The sequence below is a fragment of the Lepisosteus platostomus genome, chromosome 5 (genome assembly GCF_059453375.1).
Source record: "Lepisosteus platostomus isolate fLepPlt1 chromosome 5, fLepPlt1.hap1, whole genome shotgun sequence".
Taxonomy (NCBI): domain Eukaryota; kingdom Metazoa; phylum Chordata; class Actinopteri; order Semionotiformes; family Lepisosteidae; genus Lepisosteus; species Lepisosteus platostomus.
This window is the reverse complement of record NC_142615.1, coordinates 45957851-45975987: the sequence shown is the minus strand read 5'-3', so window position 1 is coordinate 45975987 and position 18137 is coordinate 45957851. Positions and strand designations below refer to the sequence as shown.

The following is an 18137-nucleotide window of genomic DNA, read 5'->3' as shown; positions in this document are numbered from 1 at the left end:
GAATGAACCATGAAACTCCAACCACAAGTGGAAACTACCCTAAATTGAGAAGAAGAGGCACCAACATTATATGCACTATTCTAAATGAGATCCTCCTACTCCTACTGTGCGATACAATCTTAACACAACATAGTTTCATCTCTGCTGGCAGCTTTTCCCATATATATTCTAATCCATTTACTTCAGTACCACTTCCCATGTGTCTGCAAGTGTCTTGTTTAGCCAGCAAATACTCGTCTTTTTCAAAAACAGCTTCAACCTCAGTGGGTCCCCTTTTGTAATGGCATTTAGTACCAGCATGCAAAAACTCTTAACAACCTAGGTTGAAGGTGCAGGATCGTGGCCATAAACCCTGCTATTTACTTTGCAAATCACGGCAGTGAAGTGGCGTTTCATGTCCTGCTTGTCCCGTGATCACCACAGGGTTAGATCAGCTTGTCCTGAGCGTAAGACTAAGCCCACCCAAGAAAAGTTCGATTTCTTAAAAATAAGTTATTGGCGATAAAAAAATCTTGGGTTCCCCTGAAATTGTTCCTTTCTTGATCACGTACATTACGTTGTCATTATGCGACGCGTTACTTCTGGTGCGATAGCACAATCCCCGGTTGCCATCTTATAGTACAGATCGGCACTGGAATCAGTCTTCAAGAGAGCTGCAAACGCCTTACACTCACAGGCTGTGAGCCTCAGCCTTTTTTTGAGCACCAAAAATCTGAAAACTACGAGGGAAGATTCTCCAAAGCACGGACAAAGTTAACACAGTTGGGGGATGTAGCCAGATTTGGGGGGGGGCAAATCAGCTGCCCCCGCCACCGTTTTAGGCGTTACCCCCAAACCCCCTATTGTCTTACATGTACCAACACAAGCACAAGAAAATGTAGAAACGTTTCAACAATTGTGATGTGTCTTCATGTAGGTCCGGCAGTCCCAATTTCTCATACCAGTGATTAAGCCCCAGTAACAAAATAAATCCATGGACAATTTAGAAAAATTGGAAAAAATCTGAATTAAGCACAAAATCATAAGCTTTGTGAAGTGCCGTAAAGCACCGTGTTGTTGCAAATCCCTCGTCTCTCCACAGGCGAGGGCAAGAGTTCCCACAAAAAGCATGTTGTGATGTAGCCCTTCCTGCTCACGAGATCACTGTGATGACGGATGTAATGCGATGGACGAGTGAACAAGCGCAGGTGGTGCAGCAGACATTTCACTGCAGAAAACACGACCTGCATGCAGAGTTAACAAGTAAGCTCCACGTATCAGCACAACAGCCTGGAGGTTGACAGCAATATTTCTGTTAGATCAAAAGACATGTATCCGCAAGCCTGCTTGTTTACAGTGTAATAAAGGCCGCTTCACCTCAGCCCAAGTCTTGTTGCCTCACTGAATCTATTTTGTGATGCAAATTGGAGGTTTTACAAGTTACTGTGTACATTTTACTTTTATTGTGGTTTGAAGTGCGCTCATCAATGGCGATTCTCTCTAACCCAAAACTATAAAAATAGCCGTGCAGCTCCCCTTTGTTTTAAGAGTGCATGTGCAGACTATATCAGCATCTTGCAAATATGCAGCAGATCACTGCAGATCCCATAAACAGAAACTGTCACCAGGACCTTGTGTTATATTGCAAATAGGGAGTTTTTATTTAAAAAGCTCTTGAACTGTATGACAAAATATAGTGACAAATTACGCGGCCCACATGTCTCTCCTTGCACAGAACGCATGTCCATTCCAGGAGATATCCCTGGTTTTTCGACCCTGAATCGGATAAAGGGGTCGGAAAATGGAAGGATGGAATGAGATTAAAACGTGTGTGTGTTCCTGTAAGGTTGAACCGGCTGCTGTTGACAGTTGGGAGGAGTGGGGGGGGGGGGTCAGAGGTTGGTTAAGCCACTGTGGTATGTTCCCGTAAACAGATTCAAACCCAAGACGGAAAGCCGCCTCCGGACGAATCGGTTGGATGCGGACGGTTGCCTTAACCCATCCGAACCGCTAACGTGACAAATCGTCTTCGGGAAAATGCATCATAACCTGTGACAGGATATGCCCGTCACGCCTCACTTTCGGTCAGTACTGGCGGCTCAAGTGCACAACCGGGAGGATCCGCCGCAACTGTCTAATTATCCCGGACTTCGGCGAGGTTCTTCCGGACAGTGGAGAAGCGGATGACCCTGACCTCATTCACACACTGCTTCTGGTCGTCCCACATGTACTCGGAGGACAGCAACTTGGTGGGCTTGTTGCGGATCAGGTACTGGTTCAGGTGGCTCTCCTCCTGCCAGGCCGCCTCGACGTTGTTCCTCTTGTCCACCAGCAGGTTTTCCTTGCAGGTCTTGACCAGCCGGTACACGTCGTCGACGAGACTCCCGAACACGGCCGCCGGGTAGTAGAAGTCGCCCCGGTTGAAGGGGATGTAGGCGGCGGAGGCCGGCCGGCGCTCGTAGGGGAACTGGTCCCGGTGACTATAATAGAACCAGGCGTGCACGGCAGCCACCAGCCCGCCCAGCACCTCCGCGCCCACGCGGTTCTGGAAGCGCTTGTCCACGTCCAGGCAGTAAATATACCGGGCCTCCCGGCGGATCCGCTCCTCGATGGTCTCCCGGATGATCTCTATCCGCCGCAGAGAGATCTCCTGCCAGCGGTCGAACTTGGGCACCTGGATGGCGGTGAGGTTCCTCCCGGGGGCCAGGGACACCTTTGGCACCTCGCCCGGATGGTCCCTGAAGACATAGTAGTTCAACCGGAACCCCACCAGGAAGTGTTTCTCCGCCGACTCAAGGAACCCCTTCAGGAACCGCATGTACCTGGGAAAAGAGGGGGAATGGTTCAGGAATGGAGGGGGCATGGTGGTTAGTCTTTGCTTCCTCGCAGTGATGGGGCCCTGGGGTGCTATTTCGCATGATGTCACCCTGGGTTAGAGTGGGTTTCCTCCGGGTGTTCCGGCTTCCTCCAACAGTCCAAAGACTGACGTGCTGGTGGGTAAATTGGCGTCTGGGGAAAATTGTCCCTGCTTTGAGTGTGTGTGTGCGCGCGTCTGTCTATGCATTTGCCATGAGATGGACTGGCGTCCCATCCAGGGTGCACCCTGCCATATTCCCTCTGCTTGCCTGGACACTCCACTCTTTTTTCTCTACCCCTCGGAAGACATATTTTCCCTTTCCAGGGCCTTTTCAATAGCGGATCCTAAATTTCAGCCCTGCTAAAGATTTTTTCTGCCGACTCCTTTTTCCAGGCATTTTCAAAAGCTGGCCTATATGAAGTGAAATGTATTAAAAAATCAACATCAAGAGTTTAGCCCCCCCCATAGCCAGTTAAATCTGCCAGCTTGAGTTTGTGATTTGCTAAAATGGTCTACCCCTCAGCCAGGAATCCAGAAGTAAATTGGATCGACCTCTTTTGCCCTTGAGGGAACTTGTCTTGCACATCAAAAGCTCATGAACACATAACATTTTCGACAATAATAATGCGGTACAAGAACACTGCAATAACAATTGTTTTGCAATAATACAAAACATTCAATTGCACTGCTCAATCAGAACTCCAGTACCATTAATAATAATAATAATAATAATAATAATAATAATAATAATTGCTTACACTTATATAGTGCTTTTCTGGACACTCCATAACTCTTCACAAGTAATGGGGAATCCCACTTCACCACCAATGTGCAGCCCCCACCTGGATGATGTAACAGCAGCCATAGTGCGCCAGTCCGCTCCCCACACACCAGCTCTCAGTGGGGAGGAGAGCAGAGTGATGAAGCCAGTTCATTGATGGGGATTATTAGGAGGGCATGATTGGTAAGGGCCAATGGGAAATTTGGCCAGGACACCGGGGTTACACCCCTACTCTTTTCAAGAAACACCCTAGGATTTTTAAAGACCACAGAGAGTCAGGACCTCGGTTTTACATCTCATCCAAAGGACAGCGCCTGTTTACAGTCCAGTGTCCCCATCACTATACTGGGGCATTAGGACCCACACAGACTGCAGTTTGAGCACCCCCCGCTGGCCCCACTAACATCTCTCCCAGCAGCAGCCTCAGCTTTCCCAGGAGTCTCCCCTCCGGGTACTGACCAGGCTCACACCTGTTGAGCTCCAGTGGGGGCTGCCAGTTGTGAGCTGCAAAGCGATATGGCTGCTGGCATTAGATTTGAATCAAACAATTAGCTTCTAAAGAGTCTAAAAACAACAGTAGTAATAAGAGGCCTTCCTCTTTTTATTTTAGTGTTCAACAATAGAATGCTTTTAGTTAGAAAGAAAGTTAATGCTCTCTTAGTCTTGATACAGGGGATCTGGAACAGTGCCTCCTCCCAGAGTGTAGGAGAGCACATTCTAAAAGAAGGCACGGATAGAGAAGATATATTTTTGTTAAGTACTCTTTGTGATAAACATGTCTTACTTGCCAACCGTGAAGACTGTGGTTGCTATGGTGACATTGAGGGGCTTGTAGATCCTGTCGATGATCAAGGGGTCAAAGGTCCCATCTCAGACGATGGGAGCCAGCCAGGGGGTGACGGTCAGCACGCCTCTCCTCCTGGGACACGAGAGAGGCGATCAGAACTCTGGAGACCCCAATTCCGGCTGGCGCCTTATTTTTACTTATGATTGCAGGGATTGAAACCCTGGGGGTGACAGTGTTATGACACAGACCAGCCAGCAGAGGGCAGCAGCTCAGACGCGTTGTCTTTATTTCCAGGCAAAGCCAACAGAAAGTGTAAATACATTTCCTTCACTTATCAAATTTATTACATTTAAGGCCTGTCGAAAACATCTAGCAAAAAAAGAAACGCTTCAGTTTGACCATGTTAAAAGCAAAGGCAGTCAGACCCAACATGAGAAATATGAGGATTTGAATACTCACGGGGGCTCCAGGACCTTAGTCTGTTTGAAAGCTAACCTGAAAGAAGGAAGACGGGGGTTTTCATTTGACATTTGTAGGGAGCAGATCATCGCTTGGCAACTATGGGATTAATTCTGATACTGAATTATCAAAGGATCATTAAGTATTATGCCAGCAGCCATATCACTCTGTAGCTCACCACTGGCAGCCCCACTGGAGCTCAGCAGGTGTGAGCCTGGTCAGTACCTGGATGGGAGACCTCCTGGGAAAAACTAAGGTTGCTGCTGGAAGAGGTGTTAGTGGGGCCAGCAGGGGGCGCTCACCCTGCGGTCCATGTGGGTCCTAATGCCCCAGTATAGCGACGAGGACACTATACTGTAAACAGGTGGCATCCTTCCGAAGAGACATAAAACCAAGGTCCTGACTCTCTGTGCTCATTAAAAAAACCCAGGGCATTTCTCGAGAAGAGTAGGGGTGTAACCCCTGTGTCCTGGCCAAATTTCCCATTGGCCCTTACCAATCATGGCCTCCTAATAATCCCCATCTCTGAACTGGCTTCATCACTCTGAAAGCTGCTGTGTATTGGAGCAGGCTGGAGCATCATCCAGGGGGCTGCACACTGGTTGCGGTAGTGGGATCCCTATGACCTGTGAAGAGCTCTGAGTGGAATGTCCAGAAAAGAGTTTTGTTGCCTTGTTCTGAATCGCAGAACACGGCACTGCGCAGACCTGATGATTCAGTCTGCTTTGGAATGTAAATGGGAGGTTTTCCAAGTTACTGTGTACATTTTGCTTTCATTGTGGTTGTCGATGCTGATTCTCTCTAAGCCAGAAACTAGCATTGTAGTCCCCCTTTAAACCAAAGACAGCTTTATCATGTATTAACAAACCTCCTAATAAAGGGGAACTCAACAGATACCAGTGATAACTCTTACGCCTTTGGTTAGGTAGTAACATGTAGTGTGTGCAATGTGTCTGAGATGAAAGGGGCAAAAACTGTGTTGCATTGTTCAAGTTCAAGTTTATTGTCATTATACTCATATACAGGTACCTGGTATAACAAAATGCTATTTAGATAGCTCTCGGACATAAGTAGTACAAGAAAAAAAAAACAACCACAACAATACAATTGTATAACAAAAGAAAGACAGAGATAACAGGCAGTGTGCAACAAACAACAACAGACGATGTGCAAAAACAGCAACAGGCAATGTGCAAAAAAAACAACAACAGGCAATGTGCAAAACAACAAAAACGTAACAGGTTATGTACAAAAATATGCATCAACAGAATGAAATAAAGGGATAGAAATTATGGGGAGTGAGCTTTTGACATGTATGGTAGAGGTAGATTTTCAATGTGTGTTTGGGTTTTTGGTAAGAAAGAAGGCACTGTGAGGTTCAGATCATACGTGAGAGGTGAGGTGAGAGTGAGAGAGGCTGGGAGTTTAATAGTTTGATAGTACAGGGGTAAAAACTGTCTCTGAGTCTGGTAGTCCGGGCCCGAATGCTCCAGTACCGTTTTCCAGATGATAGCAGATCATAAAGTCTGTAGCTGGTGTGTGTGGGGTCTTTGATGATGCTTAGAGCTTTCCTCAAGCACCATCTGTCATAAATGTCCTGGATAGATGGGAGGGCAACCCCAGTGTGTTACGAGTTCGGTAATAGGGACCGAACTAGTGAGTGAACCCACTTGCAGGAGCGAACAAAGCCAAGTCGTAAACCGAAAGTAAACCGTAATCGTAGGAACGAGCCGAGAGTCCAGGGGGAGCAAGATATCCGAAAGGAAACATGTACCGAAGCCGAAGTGTGATCCGAAGTCGTAGTCCGTAGAGCAATCCGAGAATCCAGAGGTAGCCAGCTATCCAAGACAGAGCGAAAGTACCAATCCAAGCCGAGATCCGAAAAGCCGAAGTCCAAAAGGGAAAACCGTAAGCCGAAATCCAAGACAAACACAGAGTAGAAGAAGCGCAACCAGGAAGCTCGATAGGGAAAACCAATACTGAGCAACGAGGTAGGGAAGGACAGGTGTTTAAGTAGGATGAGACGGGGGTGTGGTGGTGAATGGGAAAACTGATAGGTGAACTGATGGATAGGGGCTACACCTACTTCTGCCTCCTCCGTTGCCGAGAGGCAGGGATCGTAACACAGTGATGGACTGGGCAGTTTTCACCACCCACTGTAGAGCTTTGCGGTCAGCAGCACCGCAGTTGCCATACCACACTGTGATGCAGGCTGTCAGTGTGCTTTCTGTAGTGCATCTGTAAAAGTTAGTGAGGATCTGGGGACATATCTTAGCCTTCTTCAACCGTATTACGAAGTACAGGCGCTGTTGTGCTTTCTTGATCAGATAGGTGGTGTTGAGAGACCATGTGAGGTCCTCGGTGATATGGACGCCAAGGAATTTAAAGTTACTGATCCTTTCCACTTCAGTCCCATTGATGTGGATAGGGGCATGTCTGGTTTGCAGTTTCCTGAAATCAACGATCAGCTCCTTGGTTTTGCTGACGTTGAGGGTGAGGTTGTTGTCATCACACCACGTTGTAAGGAGATTGACCTCCTCCCTGTAGGCCCTCTCATCATTGTCTGTGATCAGACCTACAACTGTGGTGTCATCGGCAATCTTGATGATGAAGTTGGTGTTGTTTGGCCTTACAGTCGTGGGTGTAGAGGGAGTAGAGCAATGGACTAAGCACACACCCCTGGGGGACCCCAGTGTTCAGAGTTAGTGTGCCGGAGGTGTGGTTTCCAAGCCTGCCAGCCTGAGGTCTGCCTGTCAGGAAGTCCAGAATCCAGTTGCAGAGGGTGGTGTCAAGACCCAGTGCACTGAGTTTATTGACTAGTTTCTCTGGAATGATAGTGTTAAAAGCTGAGCTGAAGTCGATGAATAGTAGTTTTGCGTATGTGTTCTTTTTATCAGCAGAGTGTATGGCAATGGACATTGCATCATCTGTGGATCTGGTGGGCTGGTAGGCAAATTGGAATAGGTCCACTGTGTCTGGAATTGTGTCCTCAATGTGCCCCATGACCAGCCTCTTAAAGCACTTCATGATAACAGGGGTTAGTGCCACTGGGCAGTAGATGATGGTGGTTGTCTTGAAGCAAGTGGCGACTACAGCTTGGGGCAGGGACATGTTGAAAATGTTTGTGAATACACCTGCCAGTTGATTGGTGCCGGCTCTGAGGACGTGACTGGGTATGCTGTCAGGTCCTGCAGCCTTGCGTGTGTTCACTTTTAGCAGAGATCTCCTCACCTCACAGCGAGAGCACCTGGTCAGCTGCGGAGGTTGCAGCTCTGTTGACTGGTTCTGTGTTGCTCGCTTTAAACTGAGCATGAAAGGTGTTGAGCTTGTTAGGCAGGGAGGCATCATGCGCAGGTGCACAGATGTTCTTCCTTTTGTAGTTTGCGAGGGCCTGTATATCTTGCCACATGCACCGTGGGTCATTAGTGGTGAAGTGTCCCTCTAATTCCCGTTTGAGTGTGTTTTTGCAATACTCTTCTTTAGATTGATCCTGGCTGACTGTCACTTTAAACACATCACAGTCAGTGCATTAAAAACAGTCCTGCAGGACTGATTCAGATCCTTCATGCCAGACTCACCATCCTGACGGCTGGTTTCAGTCGCCTGTGCAGCTGTCTGTATGCCGGGAGGAGAAACAGAGTGAAGTGGTCTGAGTTTCCACAGTGGGGGAGGGGTACGGCCTTGTAAGCATTCTGAATCGTATTGTAAACATGGTCCAGGGTGTTTTCTCCTCTCGTTAGGAAGGAGACATGGTATTTCGGGAGACCGGAGTTGAGATTTGTATGATTAAAGTCACCCACGAAGATAAAGGCTGTGTCTGTCAGGGAAGCCGGTTCTGACTCCCATGAAAATGCGTTGTTTAAAGACCCTATACGAGATGGTATAATCCGGTAGTGACTTGAGGAGGACATCAGGGAAGACACAGCAGGATCGGGTCGGGTAGAAACACTGGGGGTAATGACAGCAGTGAACTGCTGCATGGGGGGAGCGCAGACGAACGAGTCCAAAGGAAGTCCAATAGGGAAAATCAGGGCGCAGTCCAAGGTCCAAGTGCCAGGAGATCCATCCAAGATGAACTCTGGAACAGGGAACTAGGAACACGGATAATTAAAAGTTTGATGGGATAAAGCACTCCGAGCCACGGACTCAGTAGGTCAGGGGGCCGTGGTGAAGCCTTTGCCCTTGGGCCACTTCTGTGCCTGGTGGTAGGGTCTTCCAAAGCTGAGCCTAGAACTATGGAGATGCCAGGCTCAATAGGGAAAAGGGGAAGGACATAGCTGGGGCAAATAAAGCTGGGAACACAACAAAAAATGGTAGGAGCACCCTCTAGAGGAGGGATGATGATCGTGACAACGTCGGGATTTGCAGATTCCTATTTGTTTATTGCAGTACAGTACCTCTACATCGGGGGATGTAGACGGCGGTGATGATAATAATTGTAAATTCCCTCATCTGGGCACAACTGGGGTATAAAAGGAGACCCCCTCCTTAATGACTGTTTTCACACTGCCTGTCTGACTGTCCTCTTATCTTCAATCATAAGTACCAGGGTGTATCTTACTGGGCTGTGGGGGTGGGACTGTAGTGGAGGTCTGCTCAGGGATTAGTCTGTTCTGCCTGTGTCCTTTTCTCACCAATCAGATTGCTGTCAGCTCACACTGAATCACTGCATCCCAAGTTTGTGGTGCTCTGGTTCCAGCTGCTCCTTCTGTCACAATAATAAGTAAACTGTAGTAATTGTCCTTCGATCCCCCAGAAAAGGAGTTAATGTGAATCACAGGGCTGGAAACCTGTTGTTTTGTAGCATCTCTGGATACACAGTGAGCTTCCTGCACAGTCCAGACCTCATTCACTGAGTCCCTTGTTAATTTACACCCTGACCTGAATCCAAATAAAATCATTCAGTGTTTCAGTCTTTTCTAGACAGCGCATCCCTGGGATGACCCATGCTTGTCATCACCAACCCTGTCTGATCTGATTAACATGACAGCCTCATGTCTGTCTGGAGCTCCTAAAACACACAGTTTTTGCCATCAGCTGTCAGAGAGATCTGTCAAGATGAAGGAGAGACAGACTCAGGAGTTTGAGACAGAAACACAAGATGGTAAAAAACAGCTTCAGAGGGAAACAGGGAAGAGATCTCTCTCCACACTGAGGCAGCCAGACCAACTACAAGAGGCAGATGTTGAGATCTCATCACAGGCTGTTAGGAATGTGGAGAAGGAGTGGAGCTCAAGAGAGAAGCAGGAGTGAATCAGGGTGAAACAGGGGCTGTGACTGTCAAGAAGCGCTAATTGTCAGAACACTCTGAGTGGTGCTGATTATGCGGTGGCCAGTCAGAATCGGTTTACTGGTTGCTTCCTTGTATATAAGGTTGATTAACCCTGTATTCGGGGCTCAGCATTGTCAGATCTCCAGTGTCAGCTTGTACAGCCGGACCTGCTCCAGCACTTAAGCTTTCGGTTTCTTGGTTCTGGATCTTCGGCATAGACTCCTGGGTTTTCCTGGTTCAGACATCTTCATGAATCCTATTCCATGTTCCTGGGTTGCGAAGTTCTTGGTTTTCTGGGTCCTGGTTTTCCCAGTGTGAATGGCCTTGTATCCGGTTCCTGGTGACAGGTGCCTTCGTATGGAGAAGGTTGGAATTTGGGAGTCTGTATTTGGATTACATCGTAATCGCAGAAGTCTGGTTTGGAGGGACCCAGTGTTTTGTCTTATGCCTGTATTTCAACTTGTAAATCCTGATATCCTGTTCGCCTGATATCCATGACCTTAGACTGTGTTATAGACAATGTTATATTGTAATTTCCCATGGGTTTGTTATAAAAACTTTGTATTCAAATGTATGTTCAGACTGTTGTTTTGGCTCTTGCCCTTTAAAGGCTTCCGCTGTGCTGCGCAGGGTCTGTTTAAGTTCTTTAGTGGTTTCTAATAATTTGGAAACCGTAACACTGACACTGCCAGCACAGCTCAATCAGTGCCACCCTGTCTCACCGGTGTGCTGGATTAATACAACGCTGACTTTCACACACAGCACCAAATCCTGATTCCCAGTCCTGGGTCCCACTGTTCCAGGGCTCCAGACAGGAGGTCTGACTGCTTCATCAGTGCTCTAGCAGTTGCGTTGTATTTCTGTGCTGAAATCCTTGTCAAAGCCAAAGAGAATCACAGAGACAGGGGTGTGATACTCTCTAGATAGAGGTGTCAGGAATAAGAGTGTTTACAGGCACACAAAGCAGCTGTAAGAGAGACTCAGTGGAGTTTTATTCACAACATGAGAGAAAATAACCAACACACAAAAACCTTTTCACACAAACAAAATCGATATTTTCTCTGTTTCTCACTCTCATTTTCTGACAGAGGATATTTTCTCTGTCCCCAGACAGAAGGAAAAGACAAAGCCAGAAAGATTCAAATGGGTTTTAACCCTTTACACAGCAAACCAGGATTGTCTGCAGGAATCAGCAATGACCTGTTAATGAATCAACGAATTAACCAAGTTAATGAATCAGAAATTAATTATTCATGATCCTTCATTAATAATAAAGAGGGATGTTTAAATATTGCAGTTTTGAAGCCAGGAAGTGCTATTTTGTCAGTCACAGGCTGTTGGACTCTGCTGTATCACACATTTAAAATCTCCATGAAGATGTGGATTTCTGGTGTAACAGTGCAGGTTCTGGGGAGGAGCCACAGCAAACACCGGTAAAAGTCAATGCCCTGCTTGAGGGGGCTGAGGCAGCAGTGTAAATGGGAAAAAAAAGAAAGAAAAAAGTGCACTGCTTGGAGCCTGGACTGTCCCTATTCTGCAGTGCCATGACTGGAGAAAAAGGAGAGCGAGGCCTAAAAACTCAACCTGTCCTGGTCAGGATACACTGTCACTGTAATGAACTTGAACTTTATTGCCATATGTAACCGGTACATGTACTGGTACAATGGAATTCTTACTGACAGGAAGTCTCTCGATTGTTAAAAAAAGTGTAAAACACAAAGTGCAGGCAGTGCATCAAGACAATATACAAACAAACAGCAGACAATGTACAAGTAAACAAGTAAACAGTTCGAATGCAAACAATGCAGATGTAAACAATGACTGTAGATTTGTAATAAATAAGAAATTATAATGAGGTAGATGGTGTAGGTGTGGTCCAAGGGGCATGGCCAAATGTGTTCGCCAATCGCATTGCTTGTGGGCAGAAGCTATTGAAGAATCTAGTGGTAAGTGTCTGTATGCTCTTGTATGTCTTGCCTGAGGGCAGTGGGGTGAAGAGCTCATGCCCGGGGTGGTGACTGTCCTCTGTGATGGCCAGAATTCTACTACGGCAGCGGTCCTTGTCTCCCCTTGAGGGAGTCTGTTAGTTGAAGCCTTGAATTCGTCTTCTCTCAGCTGCAACTAACCCAGGCAACTAACCTGGTCCCTCTGGGGAAGTGTTCAGTGTGTGACTAAAGAGCTCCCACAGCTGTGGCTCATCCAAAATTAACTGCCCCAGCTGTGGTTGTCAAGGTAACCCATCACCCTTAGACAAGGGCTCTGCCTTCACACAGAACGTGCCACCGCTTAATGCCAAACTGGGGAGAACACTGGGGTGTAGTTGAGAATGACCTGTGAGAAGACAGAAACCAGTCAGCAGGCAGCTGGCTGATCCTGTAGTCATCCTCTGCAGGGCACTGAGACTCTCAGCCCATCTGCAAGTACAATCTGACCACAGGGAGAGCCAGGCAGGGACAGAAGCACTTTCTCTTCATGGATCTAAATGCGATCAACATAGTGGAGTGCTGGGTGCTGGTTTCAAAACCACATCCCTTTTTAAGCCACATCCTGTACAAAGGACACACCCCCTGCATCTCCAGGAAGAGAGCTCAGACAAAAAGTTCAATTTCACCTCTGCTGAAACAGCTCTCTAGTTCCTTGTGGTATTTGTGCTGAATGACAAAATGGCAACAGCAGGTGATTTCCTGGATCAAGACCAGTTCAGCTGCTCTGTGTGTCTGGATTTGCTGAAGGATCCAGTGGCTCTTCCCTGTGGGCACAGCTACTGTATGGGCTGTATTAAGGCACACTGGGATCTGGATGATCACACTGGCGTCTACAGATGCCCCCAGTGCAGAGAGACCTTCACTCCAAGACCTGTTCTGCGAAGGAACACCATGCTGGCTGAACTGATGGAGAAACTGAAGCAGACAGGGCTCAGCGCTCCTCCTCCTGCTCACAGTCCTGCTGGCCCTGGAGATGTACTGTGTGCTGTCTGCAGTGGGAGTCAAGCGAGAGCTGTGAAATCCTGCCTGATGTGTCTGGCCTCTTACTGCCAGACTCACCTCCAACCTCACCATGAAGTTGCCCGTTTGAAGAGACACACGCTGGTTAATGCTACTGGACATCTGGATGAACTTGTATGCCTGAATCACGACAAACCCCTGGAGTTCTATTGTCGTACTGATCAAAAATGTGTCTGTTATTTGTGCACAATGGATGAACACAGAGGTCATGATAGTGTCTCTCCTGCAGCAGGAAGGACTGAGAAACAGGTGAGGACTTTTTTTTTACTGAGGGCTTTCAGGTACAGGGGAAACAGGGGTGTTAGGAGTGTGTGATGATAAGGTATGTGTGAGTTGATCTTTACACACCATGTGTTCTGGAGATTAAAAAAAAACAGGTTTTCACTGTAATAGTTCATAGAGGAACAAGGAAGTATTTCTCAGTTTCAGAGTCCATAGAATACTAGCAGTACAGCAGTGACTGACTGCTTTGTAGACACGCCTCACCTGCTCATTTTTCTTTTGGAATGAATGGAATGCAACACACCTGGTTCAGCTCTGTACTCCTGTGAACTCCTGTTCATTCACTGGACTGAACAGCAGTGACTGACAGCTCTGTACTCACCCCTAACTCCCGTTCATTTACTGAACTGTCCAGTTAACACAGCAGTTACAGAGCTCTGTTCTCACCTTTCACTCCTACTGTATAAATGCACTAGAAATTAAGTGACACAAATGGATGAAGACACATCATCACACGATGTAGAATCAACATTCTTATTCATTTACATGTTGTTTTTATCATTAATTATCTACATTAGTAACAGAGATGACTAGAAGGTTAATATATACTGTATTTCCAGATACTGTTTAACAATTAGGGAATGTCTGTACAACTCTCAACTATGTTATATCGTTTTGTTTTGTCCAAAGTTATCTAGGTGTTTCTTAGCTCAATCCATGTCCACAGAGATCTGAAATTCTTACACAGACAGACTCATCACAATAACCTCTGACTGGAACAACTAGGGCAGCTCTTCATGAATTCCTTATGGTCTAAAGTCACAGATTAGTAGATCAGTGCTCTGCCAGTTATTCAGATTATTGTGTCACTGAAGAGATTAATGGACGGCAAATTTCATCCTCATCTCTTTGGAACCTGGACAGTGAGTGATCTGGGGTTAGTATCCACAGGTTGGTGTGAGGACAAACTGTTCTGTCCTGCTAGGATTCCTGTTGCCTTCATATGCCAAAAACTGGGCTCTGATTGCCACATCCTAAATAGCAGAACAGACAGAGGAAGATGAACCACCTGGAATGTCTCAGCTGCTGTTCCGATGGGCAAAGGCTGTTAGGAATTAGGAATGAGAGCGTGAAACAATGGGTTTGGGAATGTAATGGGGTTAGCGAGGGTGAGGGCAAGTGCAGGATGTGACAGTATCGGTGCCCTGACCTGACAGGAATGACTTTCTGGGTGTCTGTGTGGCGAAGAAGCCCCTATGATGCAGCAACACTGGGACAGTGCCTCCTGAACATCTGCTCCATCCAGGAGTCCTGAACCTGGGGGTCAGTTCCACCACCTCTGCAGCATCAGTTCAGAGCTGCAGACTCAGTTTCCAGTCTTATTTTCACATCCTGCCCAGTCAGTAAGACCTGTGAGGAGGACATTGTGTTGTAAACTTATCTATAAATGTTGGTATGGGTGATAAATAAATTGATTAATTTATTGTAACTGACATGGTGGATTGAGATTTATTGAGCTTTAGGGCTCAATCGAATTGTAACCCTACAGTCCAGAAACCACTGCTCCAGTCTGGGCTGTGTCATATTGTAACCCTACAGTCCAGAGATCACTGGTCCATTCTGGATGGTGTAAGTTTGTAATCCTACAGTATAGAGACTGCTGGTCCAGTAAAGGCTGTGTTGTATTATGAGCTTATAGTGCAAAGATCACTGGTTCATTGTTCATTAACATCACACATAAAAAACATAATATTAATATATTATTAACTGATTTGTGTGTAACCAGGACTGTTTTAATGTAACTGAATTGGGCCATTCATTCTCTAATTCATCTGGTCTGTGGGTGAAATGGAGCAGATTTTTAATGTCTAGCAAACTGCAGAGAACTGTGTTAACCTTTACATGTTAAAAGAACACAAAGGTACTCACGTTCAGCATATTCACAATGCTTATTTAAAAAATGGGAGTAAAATATGTCAAAATGCCACAATTATTTCAATTCAGTTATTATTTGGAAAGTAACAAAACAAATACCTCATTCACAAATTCACATCCAGAACTCAATGGCAACATTGCACATTTCAACCTTCTCCTTGAGTCTTTCAATAATTGCATTATGGGTCCGTTAATCCTGCTTTGACCTAAAGTCAAAATTAATTCTACATTTACAGTGTTATGTCATTTGTGTCACCATCCTATTGCTTTCACTCTGCACACAAATTCAGCAGTAATTGTTGGAATCCATGCTGATATGATATGCTCCCAAAATTGGCAAACAACTGAAAAGGAAATGTTAGCAAGCATCTGTACAGAAAGTAGTGACTGACAGTAGTAAGAATGTAAATAGAGTACATACAGTGTGAATTAATGAATGAAGTCAAGAAGCCTCTATTACAGAGCATGTTGTATCTTGCTTTATAAGGATCTTCCTTGACTGAAATTTGGGGCATTGCGAAACCTGCAAATATACATCAGAGCATTTTTAACAATTAAATATATTTCATGAAGACAATTTCAATTAAACATGAGACAAAATCAATTTCAATAAATTATAAAACCTGCCAATTTTTCAAAATCCCAAGACATTCCAGGCCAGTAGTATTTGTCAATATTCTGATTATACAGTTATGCTTTTGAGAATACGATGCAAATCGCCTATAATCGTTTCTATCAAACCAGCTAAATTCTAACTTGTAGTTTCCGGTAACGATTTTATTGTTCTCTTCGGTGTGGAGCCAGCAGTCAAACATTTATTTCTTCACCTTCTCGAATACTGTGCTAACATCCCCGTATGTGTAAAAATCAGACCAAAATGCACATTTTGATTTAAAAAAATGGAAATCTAATTAATACACCTTGAAGACGATAATTTCCGCTAGCAAAAAAAAAAATCTGTCTCTGCGGCGCAATAGGTTCGCCCGCGCTCGTCGGTTAACTGAAAGGTTGTGGTTTGAGCCCACCCAGGGATGTGAATTTTTTTTAATATAGTGTAATAATTCCATATGATAATTGCTTACATTCACCTATGCCAATACTCATCGTTACCCCTGATGTGGAGTCCATTTATGATTCTCCTAGAAACAAATAAAAAGTCCAGAACCAGGAAAGTAATCCAGGAAGTCAACAATTGAACAGAAACCAATAACAAAGTCAAGAAAAATGCCAGTCTAAAACCAGGTAAGGAATGCAGGGAGAAAAACAAAACACCAAGATACAACAAACATGTAGATCGGGTACAGACATCTGCTTAGTCTGTGGGTCTGCTGTGCAGCTGGAGTAGCAAAGGGAGATTGCAGTGCCCTCTGGTGGCGACATGATGGAACCATAACGTTTAAGGGCATAATGAACGTCATCTTTATAATAATAATAATAATTGCTTACACTTATATAGCGCTTTTCTGGACACTCCACTCAAAGCGCTTTACAGGTAATGGGGACTCCCCTCCACCACCACCAATGTGCAGCATCCACCTGGATGATGCGACGGCAGCCATAGTGCACCAGAACGCTCACCACACATCAGCTATCAGTGGGGAGGAGAACAGAGTAATGTAGCCAATTCATAGAGGGGGATTATTAGGAGGCCATGATTAGTAAGGGCCAATTGGAAATTTGGCCAGGACACCGGGGTTACACCCCTACTCTTTTCGAGAAGCGCCCTGGGATTTTTAATGACCACAGAGAGTCAGGACCTCGGTTTTACGTCTCATCCGAAGGATGGCGCCTGTTTACAGTATAGTGTCCCCGTCACTATACTGGGGCATTAGGACCCACATGGACCACAGGGTGAGCGCCCCCTGCTGGCCCCACTAACACCTCTTCCAGCAGCAACCTAGTTTTTCCCAGGAGGTCTCCCTTCCAGGTACTGACCAGGCTCACACCTGCTTAGCTTCAGTGGGTTGCCAGTTGTGAGTTGCAGGGTGATATGGCTACTGGCCATCTTTGAAAGAATAAACGTCCAACATGTAGAAGTATCAGGAATATTCAAGGAAAAGGGGAAACATAAAAGTAGAAATAATCTGAACATTTTGGCAAATAGAAAGAATTGTTAGTGTTTTTATTAGTTTTTATTAGTTCACGGTATTTGGTAAGGGGCTTGATGTTGAGATAATAGCTGTGATGTTTGGGAAGGCAAGAACATATTGACCTGAATAATATTGACTCCTCGGTTATCAGTGAGGAGGAGAGCAGAGTAATGAAGCCAATTCATAGAGGGGGATTATTAGGAGGCCATGATTGGTAAGGGCCAATGGGAAATTTTGCCAGGACTCCATGTCATGATTATTAGTTCCCCCTCCTCAAGGGTGCTCCAGCCCTATCATTTAAGACTTGATTCTCTGCACCTGCTCCCTATTCCCAGCCCACCTTAAAAGCCAGGCGCTGACGCTCTTCCGGGCTCTGCATCTGATTTCCATATCGTGCTAGTCCGGGACCTGGAAGCGCCTGGTCCCGTTAAGGTTTTAACCTCTGTTCCCATTCCCGTTCCCGTTCCCCATCCGCCGGTTCCGACCCGGCCTTTGTGGTTTTTAACTTGTTCTGATGGATCTTCTGGTTTTGGACTTACCCTTGTGTTTTGGATACTCCCTAAGGACTACTCTCTCGGATTGTTCGCCTCGGCCACACCTCCCCCGTGCACCAGCGCACTGTGGACACGCCCCCCTGTCTTCTGCCCCGTATTCCTGCATGACGTTTCCCTAGTGTTTCCCCACTCCGTCGGATTGTGTCATCCGCATAGGGTCCAGAAAGAACTGTTCGTTACACTCCAGGGTTATACC

At 46.0% G+C, this 18137-nt stretch overlaps 1 protein-coding gene and 1 pseudogene across 1 annotated transcript; one reads left to right on the top strand and one right to left on the bottom strand.

Annotated features, from left to right (window-relative positions):
• Positions 1-2035: 2035 nt before the first annotated feature.
• LOC148667328 (globoside alpha-1,3-N-acetylgalactosaminyltransferase 1-like) lies at positions 2036-5683 on the bottom strand (annotated as a pseudogene).
• Positions 5684-12723: 7040 nt separating this feature from the next.
• Positions 12724-14851, top strand: LOC148667327 (E3 ubiquitin-protein ligase TRIM47-like). Its single transcript, XM_088632620.1, has 2 exons — positions 12724-13389; positions 14580-14851. Exons 1-2 carry the CDS (start codon positions 12799-12801, stop codon positions 14583-14585), a joined length of 597 nt encoding a protein of 198 aa, XP_088488746.1. The 5' UTR covers positions 12724-12798; the 3' UTR covers positions 14586-14851.
• Positions 14852-18137: the final 3286 nt, after the last annotated feature.

Coding starts and splice junctions, on each gene's coding strand:
- LOC148667327 (XM_088632620.1), top strand. CDS start 12,799: ATGGCAACAGCAGGTGATTTCCTGGATCAAGACCAGTTCAGCTGCTCT.